The sequence below is a fragment of the Cotesia glomerata genome, linkage group LG2 (genome assembly GCF_020080835.1).
Source record: "Cotesia glomerata isolate CgM1 linkage group LG2, MPM_Cglom_v2.3, whole genome shotgun sequence".
In the NCBI taxonomy this organism is placed as follows: Eukaryota; Metazoa; Arthropoda; class Insecta; order Hymenoptera; family Braconidae; genus Cotesia; species Cotesia glomerata.
In genome coordinates this window covers 31,532,583-31,548,950 of record NC_058159.1, presented here as the reverse complement: position 1 = coordinate 31,548,950, position 16,368 = coordinate 31,532,583, and the positions used below count along the sequence as shown (strand labels likewise).

Sequence of the window (16,368 nt, the reverse complement as noted above, 5' to 3'; positions counted from 1 at the left end):
GAAGCGTGAGTAAAGTTCGTATACGTGAACAAGGAACAAAATCATTGTATGTAAAGTATAAAATCGGAAAAATAAGCTGACGGTGCTGCTAATACTTCTACTAGTGGTGGAGGTGAACTACTGGCTATGGGTAGTTTCAATCGAAAAAGGTAAAACTTCCGTTCAGTTGGCTATGATTTACGAAGGCGTTAGTTCGATAAGAAATTTCCGGTTCGTTTATTATTCCTGGGAGAAAATTCTTTTCTTCCAGATGTAAAGCCTCCATTTTCTTTTATTTTATTTTCTTTCATTTTTTTTTTTTTTTTTTTTTTTATATTTATTATCTTACAAAACAAGTAAGTTATTTTTTATATTATTATTGTTATTATTAATAGCAAAAATTAAAAGTAATTTTAAAAGAGTGTAGAAAAGTTGATTTAAACCGTTGAATTGGATTCAAACAGTTGTACAAAACAACAAAGTATAAAAGTTAAAAAGTGTTGAAGAAAAAAAAAAAATAATTGAGAAAAAGGTAATGAAATTACTTAGTCGATACTCGCGTTCAGTACTTTTTATCGGCATCAAACTTTGAGAAATAAATTCTCAAGAGAGTTATTAGTTATCAGAACAAATAAAATGAATTAATAATTATTTTTTTGCCCTCCGGGCGGAAAGTGACAACTTTCGTCCCGCTGCGCTAAACTAAGTTGCCGCTTTCCGCCTTCGTCGGACAAAAAAATAGTATACACTCCACGGGAAGTAAATAAGAAAGCCTCAGATCACATGTTTGTTGACCTCGGCTTCGCCTCGGCCAACAATTACATGTGATCTGAGACATTTCTTACTTTACTTCCCTAGGTGTGTAATATACTATTTTGCCCTCCGGGCGGAAAGTGACAACTTTCGTCCCGCTGCGCTAAACTAAGTTGCCGCTTTCCGCCTTCGTCGGACAAAAAAATAGTATACACTCCACGGGAAGTAAATAAGAAAGCCTCAGATCACATGTTTGTTGACCTCGGCTTCGCCTCGGCCAACAATTACATGTGATCTGAGACATTTCTTACTTTACTTCCCTAGGTGTGTAATATACTATATTTGTTTGTTTGTTGGCTATAAGCTATAAGAATAATAGTAATAGATGATTAGATTAGTTACCAGCTCTAACAGTGACGTCTCTGCTGACAACAGCCCCAACACTGTTAATTGCTGTGCATTTATAAATAGCCCAATGAACATCCTGACGAAAGGCTTCCGCTTCAAAGGCAGGGAAGTAAATGGTTCCATTACTAAATACCATTCTAATCCCAGGTATGCTGGCGACATTACCACCGTCTGCTGCCAGCCATTCTACCGTTGGCTCAGGGTTTCCCCTGACAGTGCAATCGACACGGCCTCCACTTACATTTGTGAATTCAACCCTCGACTGTGGCTCTACTATGAAATTTGGACCCTGCATTTCGTACGAAGCTTTCCCACCTGAAATTAATAAATTATCATTATTATTAAAGGGTTAAAAATAAAACCAAGCTCCATTTATACGCTTTTAATTTTAAATCAATACACAGAGAGGTTTAAGCATCAATTATTAAAGAATAATAAAGTTTAATGAGTATTGTATCAGCTGGGTAAAGCTTCAAACATTAATACACTTTGAAGCAAGTAAAGTGCCTGATGTGCAGCTTGAAAAATCGACTCATTGTTTTTTCTTCAGAGAAAAGAAAGAGAAAAAAATAAAAAATAAAAAAACAAACACAAGAGAAAGAGAAAAAAAGAACAAGACAGAGAAAGAGTTTGAATTGAGTAGGGTTAGTAAGCTTTGAATGGTTGTGTGTGGCGAGTGCGTTCTTTACTTTACCAAGTACTCCAAAGTAACGTGTATATAGATATAACTTTACTCATCGAGTAGGAATGAGAAAACCCTCTTCATTGTTTAGATATTCTGATGAGCCAGCTCAAGAGTTACTTCTCAAGAACCCATTTAAAACTACCATAGAAAAGACAATAACTCGCCAATTATTATTTTAACTATTTTAACAACCAATAAATAATCAATTTTTCTTGCTACAATGAATCTTTTTAATTATTGAAATGTTTGCACTAAATTTCAATCTACAACTATGAAATTCAATAAGAGTGTTTATTAAGTTTGAGGTAGAAAAATAATATAAATAAAAATGACAGTAAATAAAATTGTTAAAGTATTGTCTCTAGTAATAAAGTGGCCGAGTTGAGCGGGCTGAGCAAGCAGCTGAGAGCTTCAGGTAGTTGTATAACACCGTGTAGAGTAAAGAGGGTGGTATAACAACCTCTAGGTACCAGCTACGAGGTATCTTGATGCTACAGATAACGATGAGCCTGACATCGTTCAAGATGTTATCGATTTAGTACAGTAATTTCGGTTACTATATAACAACGTTCTGTACACATTTATTTTCACAATAATATTTTATCTCTTGTTCAAACAACTAACAATAAAAATAAAAAAAAAAAAAACTATATTGAAATTATTAATTTTATCCACCTTTAGATATTTACAGTTTATAGTTTTATTAAAAAGACCGCCCTGGGAAATAACATCTCGATAAAAAAAATTTAATCAAAGAATAAGCTCCCTATATATTTATATATACAAGTTGAGTAATAAATTCTGTTACTCAACATATAAAGACTTTTTATAGTTGTTTTTTTTTTTGTGCATACGTGACATGTTTGCGTCTAGAAACACTGAGTTACTTTATAGATTATAATAAAATATTTTTTTTCGTAATAAATTTCGATAAAATTGTTTTTTGTTTAAATATCAGCGTAAACCAGGCATTACACCTCTTTTATCAGTTATTATTTTGTATTTTTTTAAAATATAAATTTTTTTCCCATGAAAAAAATAAAGAAGGGATTTAAATTTAACTTTTGTAATTTTCATTGGACTAATTGTTGTAGAGGATTGTATTAATGAGAAAGAAAACAATGATAAAAAATAAAAAATGAAAAAGTAAGAGCAGAATGATTAAATCTATTGAGGATAAAAGAGTTTTGAGTGTTATTATGTTGTGAAGAGCTTAAGAACAAAAAAACCCCGAGATAGTATCTTTACAGAATGTCGTAATAATAAAAAATAAAGTAAATAAAGTAAAAGAATAGAGCATCGTTGACCGTAGAGCGTGGTATACCTATAGTATTGAACGAAAGAAACAACTTGAAAGTCTGGTGCTGTTCATCCGGTGGTTTACAATTACCGTCTTGCATTCAGTCACTGAACGAGAAGAGAAGCGCGCCTAACAGACGACGCCGGAATTCTGCGGCTGCCATCCAACAATGCAAACCAACTTTCTCGTTTCACAGTATTGTTTCCATTGTTCCCTTTATTTTTTTTTCTCGATCATCCCGTACTAGTACTAGTACCAGCAGCCTGCCGCCATCCAAGCGTTAGCTCGCCCCCTGCTATCATCATCCTGATATTATATGCCACTCTTATACCTTTGCTTGTACCACGCTCTTCTCTATACCCAGGCCAAAACCAGTCCAAAGATTACTGATTTCAATGCTTCTACTATCTACGCTCAATTTTATCAACCGACTCTGATGGTATGTGCATCTAAATACCCTATCCAGATATTGCCTTTCCTCTTTTACTCCAATAATAATCTCCTGATGCTGTTATTCATCCACTGTTATTAACTCTAATTTACCAACTACAATTGTCAATAAATTTATTAATTAATTAACAAAGTTATTTTCAGATTTATCCAAAAGAGTTTTCTCAATATACAGAGTACAAAAATTAATAACTAATGTCTCATCCAATAAATAAGATAAAAATATACTTGAAACGTCATTTCATTCCTTTTAAATTTTATTTAGCTCAACATTTATCAGCTTGAGTGTATATAAAATCAATAAACATTTAATAAAATGACAAAAGTTTACGAAAAATAAATATGACGACTTATGGCAACCTTACAACTTCCCGCTGACAATCGATTTGGTATCTGTGAAATTTTTTTAAGGAAAACCATTTTAAAATTCTATCTAAAATAATTCCCGGATTTTAAGATACTAACTTGAAATTTATTGCAGTCAAACTTTATTATTTAGCAAATACTTTTTTTTTTTTTATAAAAAGGAAAACAATAAAAAAGTAAGAAAAGTAATATCACATTAACCCTTAAATTGTTATGTCAGTTTGCTAGACTACTGTTATCAGAACTTTTTAGCTATAACTTTTTTCTATCCAATGCTTGAAACTTGTCCAAACTTTCGAATCATTTGGTATTGAAATAAAAAGTAAAAAAAAAGTCGATGGGACTTGACTTTTCAAAAAATAAATTGTTTTTCTTTCTATTTCCCGGATAAACAGTGATTTATTACATATTTTTAGTAAAAATCTAATAAATTATTCGTCATCATTCGATCAAACAAATTTATAAACATTGAGTATTATTTTATGGAGTTTTCGATGTAAAATAAATCATAAAATTCAAAATTTATTCTCTCTGCTTTCGGAAACAATATTTTTTGATATTTAAATTTAAAATCTTGAGAAAATAGATCGCTGTAATATATACCTGAATAAATAATGTAAAATGAAAAATTGAAAGATAAACGGGATTGTATAAGGAAAATTAAACGGTGATTATGGTTATTAAAGGTAAAGTGAGCAATCGTAGTTAAAATTTTCATTTAAATATTGAAAAGGCGCAGTATAAAAAAAGAAGAAAAATATGAAAAAAGGGCAGTATATAAAGAATATTGAGTAATATAGCCAAGAACGAGAGGGTTTGAGAAGCAGTTGGGGTACCACCTCAACGCCGGATTGAGGTCGATCTTTATGTATGCTTTCCAACATCAGGGGATAAGGGGAGAATCCATTAGGGCGTTCGTCGCTACTAGTTTAAACTCTTGAAAGAATATATATATATATATATATAAAAGCATGTATGGATGTGAAGACCAATAACAGAGTATGAAACGTACTGCACTTTCGTCATAAATTGATACTCTATACGATCTGGTAAATGGGCACGTTGTTTCCCTATCAAGTATCCTGGAATACATTCTGGGTATTGATTAGCCAAATTCGATACCTCCCCAGTCGTTAATCTATCTAAACGTCTACATGTCACCAGATCATTTCTAATGTACGATTAAATTTTTTATAACCAGATCGTGATAATTATAAAAAAATAATGGAGATATTAATAAATGATAGCAAGAAGATTCCTGTATAAGTTATAAATTTAGAGATATGCGGAGGAACGAGAAGAGGTCGTTCGCTATTCGCTATTCGCTATACAACTAGCTCGTTAACTTAGTTGGTTTCCTCATACTCGTCAGAAAACAGAGGTTGCCCCCGAACTTTACCCTCGGGAGACTCGACATCTCTGGATCGATCCTATCCGACATCGGAACTCCTTCAAGTACTGTATTCACGTGACGTCTAACCTGTGCTGCTTGGCTTGGTTAAACCGTAGTAATTGATTCACCTCTTTGACATTTAAAACTTTTTATTCTTACTAACCCGAAGTCTCTGTTTAAATTAATATACATTTAACGTTTTTTAAATAATCTCATTTATTTTTATCGATTTAATAAAATCAGCATCGGATAATTAGTCGAGTTAATTTTTATTGTAAAATAAAATCTCAATGTATATTTAACGGGTTTTATATTTAAAATAAAAAGGATTAATACTGTGTTTGCTAAATATTTCGGTGCGTGTAACTTGAATCGTCAGAGGAAAAAAGTCATATACCTTTGTGATATTAATATTTGAACAAAAAAAATATAACAAAAAGCTGTAATAAAACTGGGAATACTTTACTGCAATATAGTAACTCGATGTTAAAAAAAAAAAAAATCCATGGAGGAATATATTCCATTAAATATAGAATTTTATAATGAAAAGAAAAAAAAATAAAAAGTAATTATTCGAATCTCTAGACTATATTGTAAATAAAGGACAATTTATTGGTATAATTTAGCTGATTGTAAAGTTTGAAATAATCTAAAGTTACAAATGTTTGTGTAAAATCAATTCTCGCGAGTGCAGAGACCATAGAGCAAAGAACAAAGAGCAAAGACCAAATATCCCGAACAAGAGAACTGATAATCAAAACTGGGTATTGAGAAGTAATAAATAGACAATATAGATAATAGTTAATGGTTAATAGTTAATAGTTGTTCAAAGAATGATTAACCACAAATTATATACATATAAATACAGGAGGGTAAAGGTGGAGATAGAGATGGAGATCTAATGTCTCTCGTCACAGGAAAACTACTGACACTGGAGTGTGGTTTGAAACTACCTAAAATAGAGCCAGTGTACTGCTCTGAATAGGAGAGAATATATACACAGAGCAAGAGACTTTGGACATACATACACCAGTACAAAGACCGAAATGCAAATATCTCGAGGTATTCGGTCCTGTGTACTTAGGAAGACTCTTGCTCTTGGTACAACCTGCCGTCCTACACTATGCTATTTTACTATCCTATACCAGAAACTGACCGACCAAGCTGGTAGAGAGACTACTCATGCATAGAGATTGTACACCAAACGTGTAAAGTTTACCCTTGATCATTCACTGACACTCATATAAATTTAAACTCACAAGCTATCGATTTTATCCAAAATACACACCTCGACACTTGACACTCAACAACTTTTATTTTATTCAAATCATTTTCATTTATATCACTTATTCTATCTCTATTTTATTTTATTTTTCTGAATCAAGCAATGATCTTTTTTTTTTAAGTATCATAACCAGTAAACGTTTAACGATCGAAACCAGCAGCAAACTTTTACAACTTAGGACATCATCTCTTCACATCATGGATTCAAAAATATTTAATGCCTTTATAGCTTATAAACTTATATTACTGGCATGTCATGAATAATATCATAAACGAAATAATGATTTATGTATGAAAAAAAAATACAAATATTAAGGATGATAAAAAAATATTTTTCATCTAGTTTGGTAATTAAATAAAAATAAAAAGTATATTTTATAAAAAATAATTGACTAATTAAATGACTAGATATCAAAGCTAATTAGTTTATGTGTAAGAGAGTGAAAAAGTTTTTAAGCTGAAAATTAGTTTGTAAAAAAAGTATATGCCAAGTGTCGTTGAATATGTTTGCGCATCAAGCATTAATTTAAGCATCAGGCATTTCTTTTATGAATCCCCTCATGAAATAAAAGTATCTATCTATCTGTAACGAGGGTTTAAAGTTTTATAAATTCCGCAGTCCGTTTTAAAGGTTCTATTTAAAAGATATCAACGATCGCCGTGATATTTATTTATATATATATGTATGTATGTATATTATAGTCAGTGTTATGGATATTTTCACGTATGTCATGAACACTTGCGCCGGTTGAGGACAGGTACGCCCGAGTTATTTCCTGTGAAATCATTGTTATTCACACGTCATTCATCTATCACCACTTTAATTAAAAAATAATATTTCAACGAGCATCTTTTTGTGGATTTATTTAAAATAATATATTGTTTATTATAATTTACAATTAATATATATATATATTACTGTGTATAAAAAGTGATAAAACTTTTTATCCGTGAGTTTTCCGTGAAATATCTAGTCGAGAAAATTAATTAAAAGTTTGATTAAAAATGAAATGAATATTATGTAATTAAATTCATCGCAAGTTGTGTTAAACATGATTATTTAGAATTTGTAAAACACAAAGTTGATGATAGTGATTTGTATTTGTGGTCGAGAGGAAAATGAAGAACCAAACGCGTGTATCTGTTGTGGTTCCATGTTAATTACACATTGAATTGTTGATATATCTACAATGTACATATGTGTGATATGCAGGGTTGAAAACTATGATAACGATGCTACCATTCTCCTCCGTGTGGTACATTCCCGTTTTCATTTCCGACATACCCACTGACAACACTCTGTAAAATTAACTCAATATTTTCCCAGACATAAAAACCTATTTAAATCTAATATTATCTATATTATTAAGAGAATAAGAAAAATTTTGTCTCATCAAGTGAAATTTAGTAACATTGTAAAGATCTTGCCTTGAATTTGTGCCCTTTCAAGATTTCATATAATTCTCACCGATAGTCAATTTATGATGATAAGTATTTAGACTGCATTCGAAAATGCTCTATTTCTAGATACCTAATTAAGAAATGACCTTGTATCTTGTAAACTATTGACATTTTTAAAGATATAAGCTCATCCCGATGTTACACTCATCGAGACCTTTCATTTGAGTACCCACATCAATTTTTCATATTTATATATATTATATATGTATATATGAAAAATATATCAAAAATGCATGTGGGGACTCAAATTAAAGCTCTTGATGAGTATAACATCGGGATGAGCTTATATCTTTAAAAACGTCAATAATTAAGAAAATACAGTGAAAATACACTTTATTTAATTAATTATTTATAAATAAATCAATGTCTTATAAATGTCTGGATATTTAGTTATCATTATTGTAGAGATAACTAAATAATATCCATTAATTTGTTAAATGTGTTAAACCGGTTACCGTACGTGACTCTGTGTACTTTACATAGGTAGTCGGAGGTTTTGAGAGCGAGAACTAGAGAAATAAAATTATAAAAACCTTCAACAGCACTATAAATAATAATAATAATAGTGAAGAAACGAATGAAGGTTCCATTTCCGGCATACCAATTACCGAAACAGGAGCGAGTAATTGTTTGCTCGTGCCTTACACCACCGTGATAGAAACAGTGAAATATATATATATGTAACTGGAGGGTGTAAGAGTGAGCAAGCCATAAAAATAAATGGAAAAGCAACGGACTAGTCAGGTTGTACTCTGCTCCGGTTAGGTTAGGTTGACTACGATGACTACGAGGAGAAATACCCAAGAGTAGTGGAAAGCAATGAGAATAAGGGTGGTTAGAAGTTGGCGCCAACCGAGTGGTAAGGTTGATTGTAAAGCAGGAAAGACTGCTAAGGTGCTACCAGCTGTCAGACAAAGAAATATTCTCCTGTATTCTCCGTTCCCTTGGACTAATGAGACCGCGCGGTTACTTCAGAGGCCGGGGACAAATTGAAACGTACGACGTCGACGACTACGACCACTACGACTATGGTGAGAACGAGGAGAACTGGCAACCCAGAGGCCAGATAGAATGACTACTAGTATTACTAGTACTACTACCATGACAACGACAATGAAGGGAGAGATCAAGCAACCTCTACTACTCTTACTCTTACTCCTGCTCCTTCTGCTGATGCTGTGAGCTGTGACTACTACTACTACTACTACTGCTACTACTAGTATTCTTGATGCGTAACTCTGTCACCTATACACCGTCTACACCACAGTCTCCCTTTACTTCCCTCAACATAATTTCGCTTCCATCTTCGGCCTCCACTATATACACCTACAGCTTCTAACCATGCAATTCTCCACACACGCCTCTCCATATATTTCCTTACTACATATATGCCTTTCCATTACTGATCTACTCAATTATAAATTAATTATCAGTAATTAATATTTCAATTTATCCGCTTTGTTTCATATTTTTATTTATATTCTTTAGCACAACACAAAGCTTAACTGCAAAAAGTCTGTTGATATTTATTTAATTATAAAAAGTATATTGTTCGGGGTTTAATGGATGAGTTGGATGAATATTGTTTTTTTTTTTTTTTTAAACTAAAAAACGCTGAAAATGATACGATAAAAAAATGGAAAAATTTTTTTTTTTTGTTATGTTAATAACGCTGCAATAAACAGGACGGTATTTTTTCAGAAAATAATTAATGTAGATTATAACGTTTCTTTTAATTAACAAGTACGGCTGAAAAATAATATTTTATTATGTCATGGATACTTACAATGAATTTTCTGCTAATTAATCCATTGTTGTGAATAATTAATCCGATTGCATACTATCATACAAATTTAATTCAATTTAATTAATGTGATATAATCATTGATAAATACTGATAATGTCTGATCACTCGTATTGATGTACTACTTGTTTGAGGGGAAGAGAATGAAATATTTTGTCGGTAAAAATTAAAAAAAAAACTCGTAAAAGTAAAAAATAAAAAAGGCAGCAACATTGCGCCAGGCCATTAAATCTTAGTGGAGTTTAATGAAAAAGAGCAGACCCTTTGGTGGTGGTGAACTAAGGAAGATTCAGCGAATAAGAGGAAAGAAAAGCCGGTGTATGGCCGACACGAGTAATACTACTGGCAGTAGCGGTTAAAAAGGCTAGATACCGCGTTGCGATATGGCGGCATAAAAGCGTACTGTGAGTACAGGAATAAAGAAAGAAAGAAGTGTAACAGAGTATATAAATGGAAATATAGAATATAGAATATGGAATATATAAAAGTCTTGAGCATGCAAAATGCTGCGTCGACGTTATCGTACCCATACCGGTTCTTAGATAAAGAGGCTGACGTAGTGAAGACCAAGTCTTGCCATTTTTCAACTATACTTTTGCTGAGTTTTACTTGGCACAGTCTTTCCTACAAGTCATGACGTGTATATATATATAGATATATACACACGTGTGTGTAGTATGAGGGTATAGATGTAGCTTACTCTTCAAGGCATATCCTGGCATTTCTTATTGTTCACGTTTCCCACATTGTTCCCGCAATGCGCGCACCGACGGGGAACGACGTCTTAACGAAGATTTAGACGTTCCAACCTCTTACATTATGTTGCGTGACCAGAATTTATTTGTCTCTAGGCGTCGTATTTTCTCACAATAGGGAATACCACCAGCAGCCTACCTTTCTCAGCCCACTGACATACGTTACGACATATAAACAAACATTCTTATATATGGATCAAATATATAGATCTATATTATGCTACTCTGCTTTTATTTATTTATCTATCTATCGTGTACTACGTCACTCCAGTTGCTCATCTGTTATTATTACGTAATAGGATATGTGTTGATACATGAGTTAAAACGAAAATTCCTACTCTAATTCCAAATAGAATTCCAACTGATGGCGAGCTAACTTTGGAATTTCGTACAGAGCAAATACTACTATTCATTGATAAGATTCTTTAACCAGAAATATCTACAATCATCTCTCTCCAATCGCTCCAATTTATAATTTCATCAACTATGTTAAACCTCTCTCTATTATTTTAATCAATCCACATATCACATATTATCCTTAATAATAATGACAACAACTATTCTTCTTATCTACAGAGAGAGAGAGAGAGAGAGAGAGAGATTTTAATGATTAAAAGCTATCCATGATCATACATCATATACCTCACATATAATGTGGCTTTAGCGGATACCAGTCGAGGCTGTCGGTCTTGATTCGAGATTACTTGCAAGTTCCATTACTAGGTGTACACCAGAAAAAAAAAAAAAAAAAAAAAAGAAAAGGTAATGCGAGAGTATTGAAGGAACGAAATTCAAAAAAAAATAAATAAATAAAATAAGAGTTGAGTAAAGTGGTGAGAGGAAAGTAAAAAATACTAAAGTATAGAGTTACCACAGCAAAATAGGTAAATCGAAAAATAGAAAAATAGGAAAATGCCAAGACAGCAGTAGAAACAGCCCGACTAAGACGAAAGTTAACTGTTTTTTTTTATCCTTTTTTTAAATGCTCTAAAACCAGCAACGTACAAGTCTGTAGATAACGATAATCGATCGGTACTGACCATCCACGAGACGGCATCACCAATTGAGTAAATAAAATTTCGTAGCCTCAGAATTGGTCAATTTTGTGGTGATTAAGGTAAAGAATGTCATTTTAGGGCAAACAAAATAAATAAAATAGATAAAGGGAAGAAGAAGAGGAAGAGGAAGAGGAAGGAAGGAACAAAATAAAAGGGTAGACAAAAAAGTTCTTTGTCGAAATTTTCATCTAGTGGTAGCAATATGCTCTTTTTCTTTTATATACCCGCAAGCTTCCTTATACATTTTTTCCTCATCTCACAATACATACAAGAAAAGAAGAAAGAAATAATAACAAAAAAAAGAAAATACTAGCGCTAATGTAAGAAAGTAACTGAGTGTTGTGGTTGTATCGTTACAGTTATAGTTATAACTGTATACTGTATCCTATGGCTGGGAAATTTTTTCGTTTTGTACATTTATTTATATATATACATATATAAAATAAATAAAAAAGAAGTATAGAGCGGTGGAAGAAAAACTAACGTGGAAACGAGCAGTATCAGGAGTTGTAGCTGTACTAGTACCTCTGTATTGTGTATATAAGATACCATAAAGAGAACACAAGGGTGAGGGTTGCTCGGAAGGGTAGAAGAAGAAGAAGAAGCTATAGAGTTTAGTATTGTTCTGCGACGGCAGTGACCCGAGAAGCTCGCGAGCTTTTCTAAGCTTCCGACGTTGTTTTTTTACACTACCCGGCAAACTAACGCCACCACTACACTCATCACCATCACATAAATATATGTGTATATATATATATATATATATATATATATATATATATATATATATATATATATATTTATTTTAACAAACAATAAATGCTGCCAGTGACAGGAGCCCACATTTTTCTTGGATAAAGAACTCTACATCAGTTTATTAGCCACTTGACATTTTTCTGACTTTAACAGCAAGTCCAATATATTAAATATTGCTTAATCATTTTTATTTATTTATTTTTATTATCCTTTGATATTGATAGCAATGGTAATGACAGCGACGTAGCTTCATTATAATGTCATATAAAATACAGTATAGATGAAAGTTTTAGCAAAGATGGTGGAGCCTTTGAAGAGAGGTGAATTTACGTCTCCCGGAAATGCGAAATGCCATACACACCACACAGGAAATACAATCTCAAAACCATCGTCACTAGACGGTGAGTATAGTCTGGAATACGGAAATACGATGATGATTGCTGAGTGTTGAATTGCCGTATACAGGATTGGGAAATAACCATTTTTATTATTCAATTTTTTTACTCACGTTTCAACTCGAGATATATAGATATATATATATATATATATATATATATATATATATATATATATATACTCGAGGAATTTATTATAGTAATCCAAAAGATAGAATAAATCTAATCCCACCGTTCATTATTTTATTTTCTATAATTTGAAACTCTTTCAAAGAAGAAATCTCACAGAGTTATCATTTTAATTCAAATAATTTTCCATCTATTTAAAAGTCATTTATTTAAAGCTAAAATATCACTTGTATTTTTATTAGGTCATAAAAAATCAATAATTTTACTTGAATATCATTTAAAAATAATATTTGATAGTGTTATTCAAATAATAATGAAGAAATATAAAGTAGATGTTGTTGAGGGGAAATTTAACAAATGTAAAGTTGTTTCTGAGTATTATTAAGTATATAAAATTCAAGAGACACGAAATGATAAAATGCCGTAAGCTATAAGCCATGCTAAAAGTACAATATGTCTGTATACCCAACGACAATGTTTCTTGTCTCCTTTAATATTATTGAGCTCCCAGTTTCAAGATAAATGGTCCCGAACGACAAAAAAAACTGAACATAAATCATCTATAATTTTTCAAAAGCTTCAAAATTTTACTTATACACGAATATCCATAGTTTCTTTTCATTTTTCCTCATTTCTTGGCTTCTCTTCAGAATTATTAATTCAATCTTCCCAATATGGCTAAAAATACACGTTTCTTTTTCCTCATAGGTTTGAATTATCATTTCATTAGAATATTTATGATTTAACTCCGAAACTGACGTCTATAACGTCTAAATTTACTTTAAATTATTGATTTCATCAACGAGTTGACTCGCAACAAATCAAGTTAATCCATTTTATTGTTAACATAACGCTAAAAAAAAAAAAAAAAAAAAAAAAAAATAATTTAATTGTTTATTGAACTGCGAGCTCTGTTGTCCTTAATTATTCTCAAATTTTATTCGCATGGACATAAAGGGTATTAAACTTTGGTGTAATTATTATTATTTGAACATTTAATAAATATAAATAACGATAAAATTGAGGACGAAAGAGAAATCGTTGAAGGAGAGAAAAAAAAGAAATTTGATTTAATATAAAACAGGGACTCTTGAATAAACGAATGGGCGGTTTGGTGGTACAGGCAGAGTTAACGTTCTCTTGATTTTTCCAGAACAGGTAATAGCATTGAGCTGAGTAGAAGAGCTTTACCGTAAAGCATACGGGAAAATAGGAGTTAATGGAAGTGGTGAAAAGAAATGAAAAAAAAAAATAAAATAATGTGAAAAGTAAAAGAGAGAAAGAAAAGAAACCTAGACGTTGAAAAGAAGCAAGATTAATGGGAAAACGTGGCTTGTATTTTAAGATCAAGCAAAAAGTTTTATTTCATTTCAAAACACTAAAAAATAATTTTAAAAAAGTTTTCACCAAATCCATCGCATCACTTGACTGATCCACCGCGAAGAGTAATGTTATACCGATAGAACAATAGGTGCTCGTTAAAAATTTATAAAAACAAATATTATTTTTCGAATTAATAATTTTTCATCGGAGGATAATAAATATTAGTGTTTACAGATTCTCGATGTTTAAAAACATGATTTTTCTCTTTTTTTCCCGCCCAAACATTTATATTGAAATAAATAAATATATAAAGATATAGATCTGTGAATGTAGATTACATATCGACATATTCCTCTCTATAGCACGAAAATCAACAGGCAGTTGTATGAACGACCCTGTACTCTCTCTGGCCACTCTTTATCCGTCTCTCTTGTCTTCTTTTAACCGTCGACACAGACAAAGAGAGACAAAGCAAAACGAATAATAATCGCTTACGATCCTATCCCCTTTATCCCAATTAACATTTTCTTTTATACAACCGTTTTATTAACGCTATTGAAACCAAATTCGTTCTATTAAAAACAAATCTTTCTTACCCCACTCTATTGTTGTTATCCTCATTGCTATTATTTTTTATTATCATTATTATTATTGCGAATATATTACAGGGAAAACAAAGGGACATAATAAATAAAAAAGTAAATGAAGAATAATGAGTATAAAAAAAGGAGAGACGATATGTCTAGTTTATATGTAAATAAAGTAAATGAGGTACTGGCAGGTGGTAATTATTAGCCACAAATATACCCACCACCCGCACATCTCTTCATCACCACCAGAATTGCCCCTATAGCTTGAGTAAACACTTTGATTTATATGGCCCGGCATAGATAAGGATAACCGAGAAACTAGACCAGTACAGGAGAAGCTCTACATATCCATGGACCCGCCGTTAATATATACATCTCTCTTACATACATTAGTGATATGAATTATGCACTATTGTTTCTGTAAATGTATATGTTCCCTTATTACATAACAGAATTCTTTCTTCACTTTGGTGAGACATTGATTTTAGAGTAGAAAAAATTAATAATAAACAAGAAATAAAAAAATAAAATAAAAGGATGACAAGAGACGTGCTCATTGACCTGTTATTGAGAGGAAAGACAAACTGTGGAATCGGTTATCATCCGGAGGAAGATTTCCACTCAATTATAAAACACCGTTTACCATTGCATCGTTCAATGAGTTCAATTAATCGAGAAAAATGCAGTCACGTCGTCAACACTTGTACTCTTCCAATCCATTATTTATTTTTTTTTATCGGCTTTTCCTGATTGAAAATTAAGATAATACTAAAAGAGCAGCAATCTTATTATTTGAAGAACAATATTATAAATAATGAAAAAAAAAAAAAAATTTACCTGCAGATTTAATTAAATTATTTCCTTAAGTAATTGAAAAATAAATAAAAAAAAAAAAATACCCTTTATTTAAAAGAGTAATTAATTCTTCTGAAATTTAAGCTTTGATTTAAAAATAATCCAATTAAAACTGCGCATCGTCATATTCATGACAGAAATTTTATCAGAGTTGTGTTTTTAGTGAAGGACAGTGTCAAAGCTCGGAATACCGGAATTTCCCAATTTGCAAATATTTTAGTTAATTTACATATTAATTGAATGTTGTATTTGATGTAAAATAATTAAATTTATTCGCATTTTAACCAATTTAAATTGATGTTTATGTTATATTGAATAAAACAATACTCGAGGAAATGTCTGTTTGTTTTAACAACAAATATACCTATTATATATCGTGAAAAAAAATATATAAATTTAAATAAATTTTCATGATTTTGTATTTTTAAAGCAAATTAGATATCACATTTACCAGAGAGCCAAAGAACACGAGAACAAGAGCAACAAAGCAAAGAGTAGAGTAGTATCCTATTCTTCGATTCAAATTCGTAATTGGGTTTGCATTGTATGCAAACACAACAGTCAACTGCTCACACAGAGCTAGAATAGGATACAGGATCGCATTACTTTATGCAAATCTATTTG

General features: G+C 31.5%; 1 protein-coding gene across 6 annotated transcripts in view; it reads right to left on the bottom strand.

Annotated features, from left to right (window-relative positions):
• The window catches only part of LOC123258463 (Down syndrome cell adhesion molecule-like protein Dscam2), a 47,414-nt gene that overhangs the window by 29,657 nt on the left and 1,389 nt on the right, over nucleotides 1-16,368 (bottom strand). For all 6 annotated transcript variants that reach the window (XM_044718475.1, XM_044718479.1, XM_044718473.1 and 3 more), the window contains exon 2: nucleotides 1,135-1,455. In XM_044718475.1, coding sequence (XP_044574410.1) covers nucleotides 1,135-1,455 — 321 coding nt within the window. The remainder of the gene's footprint in view (nucleotides 1-1,134; nucleotides 1,456-16,368) is intronic.